Source organism: Eublepharis macularius, chromosome 12, assembly GCF_028583425.1.
Source record: "Eublepharis macularius isolate TG4126 chromosome 12, MPM_Emac_v1.0, whole genome shotgun sequence".
Classification (NCBI taxonomy): domain Eukaryota; kingdom Metazoa; phylum Chordata; class Lepidosauria; order Squamata; family Eublepharidae; genus Eublepharis; species Eublepharis macularius.
This window is the reverse complement of record NC_072801.1, coordinates 78,621,493-78,635,267: the sequence shown is the minus strand read 5'-3', so window position 1 is coordinate 78,635,267 and position 13,775 is coordinate 78,621,493. Positions and strand designations below refer to the sequence as shown.

General features: G+C 51.5%; 1 protein-coding gene across 1 annotated transcript in view; it reads left to right on the top strand.

Moving 5' to 3' along the window:
* The first annotated feature begins 281 nt into the window (after positions 1-281).
* Positions 282-13,775, top strand: part of DNAH2 (dynein axonemal heavy chain 2) — a 102,671-nt gene continuing 89,177 nt past the window's right edge. Inside the window, 3 exon segments of the mRNA XM_054994545.1 lie at positions 282-414; positions 10,683-10,774; positions 13,492-13,662. Coding sequence (XP_054850520.1) covers positions 282-414; positions 10,683-10,774; positions 13,492-13,662 — 396 coding nt within the window.

Genomic DNA, 13,775 nt, shown 5'->3' with positions numbered 1-13,775 from the left:
AGCAGCCGGAGGTGGGAAAGGTGGACCAAAAACATGGCAGGTGAATATGGGGAGACTTGAGGGGCGCTTTGGTTGAGAAGGTGGCAAGAATGGGGGGTGAGTTGCATTGGAAGGGGCGGTCTGAGTGCAGCCCATGCTGGACAAGGGTTGGGCATGATTGGCAGGGTGTCAAACATGAAGCGGATGGAACAGTGAAGAGGTGACGGACAGCCAAACAGCATGCTGTGCATTGTGTGACACCAAATGGCCTCTCTGGCTTTTACAGAATCCCATGTTGAAAGATGAGCAGCCGACGTCGTGGCACACCTGGGGACAAAAAAGGGCGCCGGAGTGCTGGCCGTGGAGCTGCTGCCCCCCCACCGAAGAGCGAAACTCCCCCAGAAACACCGGCGGCCGTCAGCCCTGAGTTTGCTGGTATTTCCACGTTTAAGTCAGGTTTCCTGGTCCTAGATTGGGTGCCGTGAATGGCCCTTTGTGCCCTTTCTGATGTCTGTCCAGCGCATTTGGCTTCTGTAGCTGGAGCAGGGATTGTAGTTGGCCCTTCAAGCACTGGACTGAAAAGGAATCTAAATTTTGCTCCTTAAAGCCAGATCCTGCAAAACAAGCAGAGGAGCCTCTTGATTTGTATGGCATGCGTTATTCTGCCATTGCTGGCCACGATACACAACTTTGCCCTCCTCCCCGCTCCCACAAGGTCTCCTCTGCTCGGAGCTGTCGCATGGAAGTTCCCAGCCATTTCCCTCACCTTCACATCTGCCTTTGCAGCCACAAAGGCTCACACTTGCTGTAAGAAGGAAGTTGTGCTTATCAGGATACTGATTTTGTGTCCTTGATCAGGTTTTGCACTTTTTGTGGTGTGGTCCCCGAGCCACAGAATACGCTTTCCTTAGATCAGTATTAAGCAGATAGTCCTCACAACACTGGGAAATTTTGAAGTCAAGATAGGAGCGTCTCTGCCATGACGGCTGCCTTTCACCTACTGATCAGACTTCCCCCTTCTCTGATCATTGGTGTCGGAGGAATTGCAGCCCACAGCTCCAGACTGTCTTCTGCCAACCTTGAGGAAAGGGGATTCATCCGCAAGCCACTTTCACCTCCTTTCCCTCTCTGGTCTTGCCTAATGCCAAGATCCAACATCCCGAATCCGGTTTAGGCACGGGGAGGGCGTTTTCAAGCCACACTGGAATGTTCTGCCTTTGAAAGTAATGCAGTGTGGGCAGAGATGTTTATGTGGGTTTGTTATTTATGCCCATTCCCCATTCCTGATGCAGCAGGTGATGTGTGTATGGAAGCAGGCTGTGGCATGCAGACCTCCTTATCTAGATTACGGTTATTGTTCATGCAATCTGAATTATGCAGATGAAGAAAGGAAATGTGTTTTTCTGTAATTTGCATCATTCTTTAATTTTTTTTATTAAAGTAATGCTTTCGGAATATGGGGTAACAATAGCGAGGGGATACAAACCACAGGGACAAAAACATACAGATAAGAATGAATTAATACAGAGAACCATAATTGTTCCTCCCGCACGAATCAGGGTTTGTTCGTCATTGCCGCAAGTGGGGCACAGGTGATCAGTGCAGCCGAACGGTGGGGTGTTTTAGAGGCGGCTGTGAGTCTGCGTCCCCCTTCTGGGCAGCTAATTGCCCTGTGCTGAAAGAGCCAGACCCTAATTGGCCTAATTCTGTTCTGAGCCTCTGGGGCTTTTGTGAACAGGGTGAGACAGGGCATCCCTGGAAGACCTTTATTCTTATCTGCAGCCTGCGGTTGCAGGATGCAGATTTAGGACTGAAAGCTGTGCTGGAGGAGATCTCTTTTCCTCCCTTCTCAGTTTGAACCCCCAAGTATTTCCAGCCTCGTTCTTTCTGAATAGAAAGGGCTCTCATAGGCAACTTTCCGCCCGAGCTGCTATCTCAACCAGGTCTGTGAGTCCCCCGCCATTGTCTTCCTTGAGCGTGTTACCACAGTAACCCATCGGGATTTCCAACGGCAGCACTTCAAAGCTCCAACTAGCTCTTACGTCCTGGCAGTCATTGGTGCCTAATGTAACGTGCACGAAGCCGGCTCTTCTTAGCCCCGCTACTCCAATCCAATCTGCCACAACAGGCGGGGAAGTGACATCTCCTGTCAGGCGGCTGAACGCTGTCTGAATCGGGAAGCGCAGCCGTGGTGTGCGCCCGGCAAGCCGAAGCCACAGGAGGGTTTTGTTCAGTGAGGGCAGGGAGTTTGATTGTGGAACAGGGAACACGGGAGAGGCGGGAGATGAAAGGGCCCGGGGAGAGAGACTGCCAGCCTGAGGTCTGGGTGGGACCTTCCTCCAGCATCACGCTTCAGATGCCGTGGGACCATTCTTCTGGATTCCAAGCTTGCTTGCTTGCCTGCCTGCCTTTTTAATTGAAATATTTATACCTTCTGAAAGGTGGCAAACAGCTCACTGTATATTGCTCTCAGTCCTCACTGAGTCCACTTAGAGGGCCCCGAATATCCCCAGGTTCTTCTTTTTAAAAAAGGTGCAGGCCGGCCAGGAGAAGGCCCGGCGGTGTCTCCTTGTTCTGCCAGCTGTAGTGGGCGCGTGTGTGTGTGTGTGTGTCTCTGGTGGTGTCTGCTGTGGGAGGGAGAAGCTGAGAGGCAGGTGGGGCCAGGCAGTCTGGCAGGAGGTGCAGTCCCCTTGCAGGCCAGCTTGGGGGAAGTCCCTCACGGGCCTCTGTGGTGCGAAGGTGGCGAGGCGGACAATGTGCCCCTGTGCTCGGCTCCTGCTTCCTGCGTCCCGGCTGCAGTCACCACTGCCTCCTTCCCCTGCAGGGCACCTCTGGGGGAGGGAGGCATTTCCAATGGGGCCGCCCGTATCCAGCTGCTAAGAGCACTGAAAAGGCCTTTTGAGTGATCGCGAGCTCCCCTTCTTCCCCTGCATCTGGTGATGTAGTGCCATCAAATCATAGCTGCCTTATGGCAACCCCTGGTGGGGTTTTCATGGCAATGGACTAACAGAGGTGGTTTGCCGTTGCCTGCCTCGGCAACCCCGGCCTTCCTTGGAGACCTCCCATCCAATTACTAACCAAGGCCGACCCTGCTTAGCTTCTGAGGTCTGATGAGATCAGGCTCACCTGGGCTATGCCTTCATGTCTAGTTGTGCCAGTGTTTGGATGAGGCTGGAGGCAAATGGATGCACACCAGAGCTGTGCAGTCTTTCTCAGCAGGGCAGGGGGAGACAGAGATGGGCGACAGCTCCCCTGCTCCCCCCATGTGGAGGTTGGGGGTGGGGGCAGCAGGAGGGAAGGCCCGAATGCCTTGCGCTCCAGGGTGCCTCCAGACAATCTTCATCTGTTGCCCAGACAGAATCTAAGAACTGGCAGAGGAATCCCAGCAGCAATAGGGCAGGACTCATTTCCCCTCTCCAGGTCCCATTGCTTTGCTCATTTTCTTCCCAGCCTGGCTCTGTTCAGAGCTGGGATGGGACAGAAGTGGCTGTGGCGACACATTGCAGGCAGGAAGGCAAGGCTGTATTTTACTTGCTCACACTTTAAAAACGAGCCCCTTCTGCTGTTTCACACGTGAAGAACGGCATGGTCACACAAACACACACCCCGTTCTGGTTTGCCCTGACATGAGCTATGGGCGAGTTTTCTGCAAGTGGCTACTTGGGAACCAAATAGGGGAAAATGCCAGGTTCGTGGCAAGCCCCTTCCCAGGTAGATGTCTTGCCCTGCTGCAGCCCACCTTCTCTCCCACCTGATCGGGTGTCTTAGCTGGACCGTCACATCAGGAGGAGGAGGAGGAGGAGGAGGAGGCCAAGCTGTTTTGTACATTATTAAGATTTCACCTTGTGGAGCTAAAAATGAGACTGCCGGGCCACCCCTGGAGGCTGACAGAACTGGACATATCTCTCTGGCCTGGGAATTTGATCCTTTGCCTCTTTGATGGAGCAGCCCAAGGGAGAGGGCCTGGTGAGCAGGTGGGCAGGGTTGGGACAAGTGCCTACTTCCTTTGGGAGATGCTCCTCCAGATAAAGGGGATTTCTCTGAGCAAGTCAGCTTCGCCCACACACCGTGACAAGCCAGTTAGGACCAGAGGCCTTTGGATATTTTGGGTTCAGCGTTCTAGCACGATTACTCTTCTGGAATTTAGCTGAGGGAGCTAAGCGTCAGTTTGCCATTTCTCCTCTCGCTGGTTCCCTCTGTATTTTGGGGGCCAGAAGGGCTGCCTTGTATCTGTTTGTGCTTTCACGAGAGCCAGCATGCACTTTGCCAATTTCACTATTGCAGTGTACACAGTACTCTCGCTTGCAGTCTCCCACACCTTTTTGCCTGTGCTCTGAGAGCAGCCCTGCCATAGGGCAAGGGGTGGTGGACCCTTCAGGGATGAATTGGGACGCCCTTAAAGGTGGGGTCGATGTAGGGCGCTGTCCATGGGCACAAGGCGTTCGCCTGTACCACTCTCATTGCAGCAAGGGCTGCGCAGTAGTGCTAGCTTTCCAGGGGGATCGTGCCCCGTTTGCATTTTCTGCTTCGGCACCCAAGTATCTTGGGCGGGCCCTTCTTGGCCCCTCCTTTCCTTTCTCTCTTCTGTCTCTGCCGTCTCAGAGGAAAAAATACCCCCTCTCAAACTGCCGCTTTCCATGAGTATTAAATGTTTCAGGGCCTGACAAGTTCTGACACACAAGTAGCTTTATGGGAAAATTAATTGTAATTTGGTTTGACAACTCCAAATGTTCCAAAAAGAGCCGGACTCAGTCTTTCAAAATTCACAAGATTTAAGAAAAGAATTACCTTTTGGGTTGTTCTGATTTGCCTGTTCGTGTATATGTGGCAGGCTCGGTTTCCAAACCCATACTTAAAAAAACACACGCCACAGAAACCGCCCTGCAGGAGAGCGCAGGGTTTCTCGACTCCCTTGCAGGTGGGTAGGGCTGTGTGCAGATGTGCTCCTGGACCCTGCCGAGGCCTGCTTCTCTCAAGCTCTCCTTTGGCCTGTCTGCTTCTGTGGTGGAGAGGAGGCTGCTGGGGCCCTGGCAAGACAGGGCAGTTGTCTAGGAGGCACCCACTGGGACTGGAAGCGTGACTTGCCTGCTTGCGCAGCTGCCCACTTCAGCCCGTGCCTCATCTGATCCCACCACAGAGCTTGAGCGAGTGAGCCCAGCCTCTGCCAGGGAAGGCACATTTCGGTTTTGAGCACCAAATTCCTGCCTTTCCGGTCTGGTTGTGGATGGCAGAGGACGGCGCTGCTGAGCTTAGAGAATTATATGGACTAGTTAAAGTCTAGTGTTATGATGGGCGGGCTTTGTATTATTTTGTTTATTTCCTTCATTCATACTTCACCTTTCTCCTCCTCCTCCTCCATTTTTTCCTCACAACAGCCCTGTAAGGTAGGCTAGGCTGAGAGTGTGCGACTGGCCTAGGCTCACCCAACAAGCTTCCATGGTAGAGCAGAGATCTCTCAGTTCCTAGTCCAACAATCTAACCACTACATGGCACTGGCTCTTGTTGTGTCTTGCAAGGGCGATGAGGTGGCACTTAGCACCAGTAAGGGCTGTTTGGGTTACGCCGCATCTAGTACCAGTGAGGGTTTTTTTGGTCACCCGGTAGCTAGCTGTCACTCCTGTGTTTTCTCTGCTTCCCCCTGCGCCAGAATGAGTGGCTCTCATGAAAGGGAAGGGGCTCCTCACAGAATGTGTCTGAATAGGGGCTAAACGGCTTCTGTTCCCTTGGTGTGTCTCTAGAGGTGCTTCAAGCATCTGTTGTCCTGTTCCTTCGTTTGCAAAGCTCTGCCGTGAGTTCAGGCCGCTGGCAGAAATGCAGGATCTAGCTTTTGTGCGTAGAAATGGGGGAGATTCTGACCTGACGTGTTGGTTTCCTGGAGTGACTGCGGGACTGCAGATAGGGGCCGTCTCTCAGGGCCAAGCTACACGGGACGAATGACGCTTGAACGGCAAGTGAACAGATTCACGTGTATTCACTTGTAGCGTGGCCCTCAGACTCGTCAAAGTGTGCCTGGGGCCGGCAGGCCTCGGTAGCAAGGCCTTAGCAAAGAGTGGCCCTGGTTAGGGGGTCCCTGCTTGAGAATGCCGAGAAGAACTGTGCTGGGGGAGGCAGTCAGGTGCAGCCCCAAGGGCCTTTGAGGAATCCCTAATGGGGGCTTTTCCCATTCAAACTGTCCTGAGCCTCTGGAAATGCAGAACCAGGGGTAGGGGTGGGGATCTGCCAGTCAGAGCCTCGTGTTACGTGCAGATTGCTGCCACGCTTGGCGAGAGAGCCTGCCCGCTGGGCTCCTGAGCAACAAATTCAAATGGGACGAGGCTTCAAGCAGCTTGGAGACAGGTTTGTAAAACACAGAGACAGGTGAGTCTGTTGTGTCTTGAGCTGCCCTCTGGAGGCCAGGTGGGCTGAATACCAGGTCTGACGGCAAGGATGGCAGTGAGAGGCTGCAGTGGGTGTGGTAGAGATGGGGACAGAGGCTGGCTTCTTCACGCCCTGGCGTAGGAGCCATTCCCCTCGAGCAGACGCCAGATTCCCTCGTTCTCAAACGTGTACGTTTTCTGAATGATGAAAGATATGAGCTAATTAACATGAATTGTTTTGTCAAAATGGGTGGTTGATTTTTCAATTAGTGGGCACAGGTGGTCTCTGGTGCCATTCTCCCCATGCCTGGCAGCCATCTGAAAGCTGAAGTGGCTCCCAGCAGCCAATGCCAACGAAGCTGCCTTGCACAGAATCAAACCATCGGTCCATCAAGATCAGTATTGTCTACTCAAACTGGCAGCACCTACTGCCTGGTCCTATTAACTGGAGATGCTGGGAACTGAACCTGGGACTTTCCACATGCCCCGCTGAGGCTCTGCCACTGTGCCACAGCCCCTCCCATTTTCCTGTCTCCAGTAAATCTGGAGTTTGTGGCGCTGGCAGCAGTCATGCTACCCACCCTTCTCCCCGAGTCTTTGGAAGGTTGCGTTCTCCCCTCCACTGCTTCTAGTGACCCGCATGGGCTGGTCTTGTTGAGCATGAAAAGTGGCAGTAGGAATGGCAATGTCGGGTGGAGCCAGTAGGACTCCAGGGCGGGGCGGGGGGAGGTTGAGCAACAGTGCATAATGCAGATCTCCCACCCCCAGACACCTGCAAGAGCCACTCGGATCCCATCTGGCTTCCAAGCCTTTAGGCAAAACACAACCAAACATTTTAAAATAAACATTTTGAAGGGAGCCTTTTTGTCGTTCTGGGGCAGCTGCCACAGTCTGCGTCAGAACAAAGCCTTTCCCGCAGGATCTGCCTGGCTGCTGTAGCCGAACAAGCCATTGCTTGGGGTGGCAGCCTGTTGAGATGGGGCTCGTGATGGGGCCAGTGGCGCAGGAGGGGTGCATCGAGCATCCTTGGGAGGGGCTCTGGACCCTGCATCTCAGATAGCACACCCTACTTGCTTTGTGATTGACAAAATGGGGAGGGCTGGCTTGCTTGACCCTCTGTGGGGCTGTTTGGGCCGGGCAGGCTTTGGGCTGTGGTCCCGGGGACAGCAAGGACTTTGAGAAGGAAACAGGAATCCCCAGAGATGCTTATAGCCCCCTCGCCTCCCCAAGACTGAGCCCAGGTCAGTTAAGCCAGCTCCCATAGAACAATGTCTAATTTCTTTGGGTCCCTCCCTCCCTCTCTTTGCTTTGGTCCTTATTTCTCCCCCTTGCTTAAGTTCCTGGGCCTCAGGAGCTGCTGAGTGGTGGTGGGTGTGCATTAGTGTGACTCGAGAGAGTAGTGGCATGTGCTATTGCCAAGGTCTGATTCCTGCATCCAAGAAGGGAAGGCTGCCCTGCTTCAGCCTCTGGTCTGCTCTGTTTGCTTGGGGTGTTTCTGTACCACCCCTGCTTTGTGCTTGTCGTTCTCTGCTCTGGACTGTTACCAGTTGATCTATGTGGAACTGGGGCAGCTAATTCTTCCTCACATCACTGTGCGGGAGGAGACGGATTTTGTCTCTTCAGCGACATTAGTAGGGTGTCAACCTCCAAGTCTCTTAGGATTACAGCTGGTCTGCAGACTACAGAGATCAGTTCTCATGGAGAAAACAACTTGCTTTGTGGGGCAGACTCTATGGCGTTATGCCCCACTGAGGCCCCTTACTTATCCAAACTGCATCCTCCCCAGGCTTCTCTTCTAAAATCTCCAGAATTTCTGAACCCAGAGCTGGCAACCCTAGACATTAGGCCCCAGACATTATGAACAAGCCTCTATGGGGGCAAATGGTGTGTTTGTGGACACATGTACAGGTTACTTCTGCCTTACCAGCCTGGGGATACTGTAAGCAGTCCGCCTAGCTCTCTGCCATCTAATGTGCGCTTAATCATAAGTCTTATGTGCGCCACAAGCAACAACAGCCCGTTGCCCAACAGGGTAAGATGTTGCCAGCTCCCGCCCAGGAGAACCAAAATGTGAATAATGCCGAGAGATTAGGCGCCGTTGACTTCTGCCACCCCCAGCTGCGGAGGTGCCAGATCCTTGACAAGAAAGGCCCCTGAGGAATTTCCTTTTTGACACCCTTCGGACATTCCTCCCCCTTTATCCCTTTGATCAAAGCCCCACTATAATCCTGTCCAGCAATCAAGAGCCATCAAACCATCTCTGGAAAGTTTTTTTTCCTTCCTGGGAATACTTAATCTAAATTTCAAAGTTCATCATCCGTACGTGGAGACACTTAATGTAAACTACAGTTTTATTGTCAGGCACCGGAATAGTCAATCGCTTCCTTTTGTTACATTCCAGAATGCCAATCAAAGTCACCCAAGCCTCTTGTCTGTCCCAGGAGACAACCATTAAGATCCTTTGTTCAAGGATCGATATGCCCCAGGGCCCGTTTTGCCCTATAAATACTTGGGCTTTGCCCCAGCTAAAATGTGCACATGTACGTGGATCCATGTGGCATATCCTCAGAACTCTCTGAGAACTTCTCCGAGCAAGGCTGGCCATTCACTCCTTTCTCCTCAGACCTCTCTACTCCTCTGATAGGTAACTACTACCTGAAGCCCACAACTATTCCGCATTTCCTCTCTGCTTATCCTATGACTCTTTTGTGTTTGTGATATATGCATTTCTCTGTGTGTGTGTCTTTCCTTCTTTAGTAAAAAAGTACCTTTGTTTTGGAAAACACCTGTCTCATTAGTATCCTCGGGGAGGGGACCGGATAAAAATTGGTGAGGACCTCGCTTGTTACTGCCTCTCAATAAGCCTTCTCCTTGTTTGCTAATTCCCCCTACTCTCAAGGAGACACATCTAGGTAACTGTACTGCTGGACCCAGTGTTGTTTTTGTATTCCCAGGTAGCAGCTGTGTCCTAGAGTGTCTTTTTAGCAGCTTTGGCTGATGTGCCAGCTACTTCTGATTCTGGAATACAGAGGTTTAGCTATGGTTTATCAGGTTAGACTACTGTAACATGCGGTTTGTGGGTTGCCCTTGAAGACAGTTCAGCTAGCACAGAATGTTGCTGCTGGGCATTTTTGCATACGGCCTGTTTTTAATGAGACTAGCATTGGCCAATCTGGGCCAACTCAAGTGTTTCTTTTAACCTGAATGGTGTGGGTCTTGATCATGTCAAGAAACATCTCTTCCCATATCAAGCCCATCTAAGATCCATTCATGAGACCTTGCTGAAGATTCCATTGCCTGGAGGCCACAATGAGTGCCAGAAGAAGCAGGGCCTTCTCTGTTGCAGCCCCAGTGGTTTGCATTAGGCAAGGCTTTTGTTGCAAGTGCCTTTAGTAGCTGAATTGTTTCTCTACAGTTTGGTTTGATTGTTCAGGGACAGGTTTTAGCACGTTTTATTTTTTTTTGTTTTGCATTTTTCAAATTTCATCACGTATGGAAACAAGCTGAGAGGCAGTGAAGATTCACCAGGGGTGGGGGGCAGTTTAGAATTCCCCCTCAAAATTTCCCCCTCCAGGATTCTCTGCTCTCTCAGAGGCTCAGGCAGGCCAGTTTGTCCCTTTCCCCTTTAACCAACTCTCAGCTGCTCTTAACATGAGTCCCTTCTGGACTCTGGAGCATGTTCAGTTCTCATCATGCCGGTTTCCAGAAGTTTCATTTCCTTTAGTGATTTATTTTGAGAATGTATTTGCCCCCTCTCTAGAGACCGTCTTGAGTGGGATATACAAAGGTGTATTTTTCTGCACCCCTGGGGAGTCCCCAGAATACATAGGCACTGATGATACCTTGTGGTTTTCGTTGTCCACCCGGGATCCAGGTGGTTGACTGTCAGGTATGGTGATATTTTGCTTTGGCTTTTGGCTTTGGGTCAGCTGGTGGTGACGCTCCCAGCTGTTTCCATTGCCGTTTTGGTGAATTAAGTTCAAATTTGTTCGCTGTCATTATTTTCTTTTTCTCCAGTGCCACTGAAGATTGAAATTAATTAGGATTGTTTTATGAGCCATCGAACTTTTATGGATGCTCTTATTGTCTGGCTTTGCTGATTTTTTTCATGATTTTGTAATCTGCCTTGAGCGCCATTGTTGGTGGAAGAGCAGGGCACACGTTTTAAAAATATATTAAAATATATCTTGTAAATGACAAAAAATAAAATCAGCCTGTGTAGGTCGTGAGCCTGCTTTTGTTCCAGGATAGCAACCCACTTGTGGCATTAAACCTGCTTGGGATGTCCTAGCTTTCCCGGCAGGACCACTACTGACCTCCACCCTGTGCGTGCTGTCCTTCTCCTAGGAGATGTTTCTGCAGAACCTTTGGAGATCTGGCAGGAGATCTATCAGGAATTCTCCGAATTTCCCATTCCTGTGGATGAAGAGGCAGACCTGGTGAGTTGGGTGACTTGCTTCTGCACCAGAAGATTGGGAATGGCTGGCGCGAGAGATGGCGCTATGGGACTGTATATGGCAGGGGTTGCGGGGGGCGGAGGAGAGACCTGAGGATCTTTGCCCCACTTCCACAGCCCTCAGATAAAGAGGGTGGCTAAGGCATTGCCCTGGTAGCGATGCTGCCGGCTTCCTCCGGCTCCTTTGGCAGCTGCATTGGGCCCTGCTCCGTGGGAGCTTGGGGGGGGGCGGAGGTTGCTTAGGGGTGAGTGAGCAGGTCCCCATACAAAGTTGTTCTCAGTCAGCTGTACCAATGGCTCCTCTTTGAAGGAGCAATCAAAATGCAGTTTTGTGAGAGCAACCCTGTGCTCTCGTGAATGTGAAAGTCCATCTAAGACATTTGAGGGTGCCTTGAGCCAAGTCAGACCACTGGTGCCTTAAACTCAGAATTGCCCATTCGAAAGGTCTCTCCTGGCACATGCTGCCTGAGATGGTAGGGGTTGAACGTGGGGCTTCATGGAGCTGCAGCCCTTCCGCTAGAAGGCTAACCAGGTGCCACTGAGATTTGAAGCCAGGTAGCTGGATGCAGGGCCTGGAGGGCTAACCATTACAAGCTGGGTCCACGTAGGGTCAAGCAGGTGAGCGATGGGAGATCCCCTAAATAAGAGTGCTGCGTATTGATTTTATGGGTGCTCTTGTGTCTTGTTCCTCTGCTCTCTTTCTCTCCCTTTGAATTTGAAGCATGTGCCCGATGGAAAACAGAGGCCGCCAAATCAGGGCAGCGAATGAAATGTTCCTGTGAAAATACGCATTTCAGGCCGTGAAGCTTTTGTGCTTCTCCTGGGTGTCGCACAGATCCCGTTTCCCTTCACCCAGCCAGTTTGCAAAGGAAAGCGGGTGCTTCTCTGGAAAACTGCGTGTCAGTTCTGACCTGACATCAGTCGTTCCATGGCCCTAACGTCTCCGCCAATAGAAACCCCAGACAACAAGGAGAGAACGTGGACAGTTGCCTGTGTGGAATGTAACACAATTTTTGTCGCATTATGGCTGGGAACATCTGGCTCGACACTTTTGTGCCAGATGTTATGTTAATTTGATCCTGATTTCCCAGGTTTTCTTTTAGAAGTCTTGGGAATACAAAAAGTCTTAATGTGTTTTAAAAAATGTTCATACATGTGTGCGCACGCACACACGCAAACACACACACACTTTGCCACTCCAGTTCCAAACAGCGGCTGCTGCTGGCTTGAAATTTTCTCCTTCACCTTTTTTTCTCCTGTTCCTGACCTTAATTGTCTTCCCCCCCCCATTTACCTCTTCCTCAGCCAGAAATGATACTGTTTTAAGAGCCTAACTCTGCAGTCTGTGGATGCTGCCCTTGGTGATTGTCCTCCAATCATCTTAACAAATCAGCCCTCTTTCACATCTCTCTGAGGGCCCCTCTGGGGCTCGGACTGGATAAGAGTAAATGAAAGACAAGCACCAGCCCTGGTTCTCCATCGCTCCTATTCAGAATGCAGGCCTGCTTGGCAGAGGGTGCCGTTCTTTTGCACCGGGTGTGTGGCGGGAGGCAGGGGGGCAGTGGAAAACTTGCTAGAACACTGGTGAGGCTCCGGGGCATCTCGATTTGTAGCTTCCACCTCTGGGCCTCCAAATAAGTAAGAGGCAGGGGCTTTATCACACCTCTGTGATGGCTGACTGGTGAGCAGCCCTGTGCTTCCAGAGTCTTGGGGGGACTCCTTAGCTGCCTCGGAACCAGACCTGGTCAGATTACAACCCGAAGAGTCACGTCCAACATGCAGGAGCTTTCCATCGAGGTCTTGAACAGTTCAGCAATTTTTCAGGGGCTTAGGTCCTCCAGACGGTGGCACTGACTAGCAAGGAAATACTGCAGAAGAATAGTTGCATGGCATGAGGGCCGCAGGCCTTGAAGAGTGACCGAACGGAAGAGAAAGAGGGCCACATCTGGGTCTGTTCCTGCTTTTGAGTCGGATGCTGGTCTTCCTCTTTCCAGAGGATGGAGACCCAGATGTGGTCTCAGGTAGAAAACTTTGCTCACCCTTCCGTACGCTGCTTGCCCCCTGCCCTTGATGGCATAGATGGAGAGATCTACACATCTCTTCCGTCATGTCATCCGAGAATGGGTCCGATTCTCTCCTTGCATTTGTTTCAATGTCGTGTTGTTGGGTTGGCTGCATGGTTACCATTATCGCCTCCATAAGCTCCACTCCTGTCCTTGGATGCTCTGAAGTCTGTGAAGCAAGTCTCTGCTGTTGGGGATCACAGGCAGATGTCCTGGCACAGGCAAGACCACGTGGTCAAGCTGTTCATACTCCAGTCCCTCTGCAGATGGTACTAAAGTTCAAGTACTGCTAAAGTTCATTCTTCTGGGAGGAAATATTTTTAGGTGGGTTGGTCTGCAGTGGTATAGCAGGATGTGAGTCTGGTGGCACCTTAGAGACCAACAAGATTTTCTGGGTGTAAGCTTTAGAGAGTCAGAGCTCCCTTCTTCAGATACAATGCCTCATATCTGAAGAAGGGAGTTCTGACTCTCGAAAGCTTACACCCTGAAAATCTTGTTGGTCTCTAAGGTGCCACCGGACTCAAATCCTGCTGGTAGAAAATGTGTCTCTTCACACACACATGCATGCACGCATGCACGCATTAGCTTTCTTTCTCGAGCTCTGCCGAAGCCACGGCCTCTTCCTCTCTTTCCCCAGAAACCCTGCATCCGACAGCGGGTGGTTTTGAGCGGTCTCACAAAAGAGATGTGGACAGCAGAGCACGAGGCCACGATGGATCTTTTCCTAAAGGACGTCACCAAGCAGCTTCTTGTGGTTTATATCGATGACTTTGCAGGGCTGAGAGTAGAGCTGGTCATGCCAAACCAGGTTGGTTTCACTTGGTGCGTCTTGGACCTCATGGGGGTTGGTACTTTAGCAGCCTGCACCTGGGAGGTGGCCATGTTTCCTACCCTTGGGGGCCCCAGGTGATTCGGTGGGAG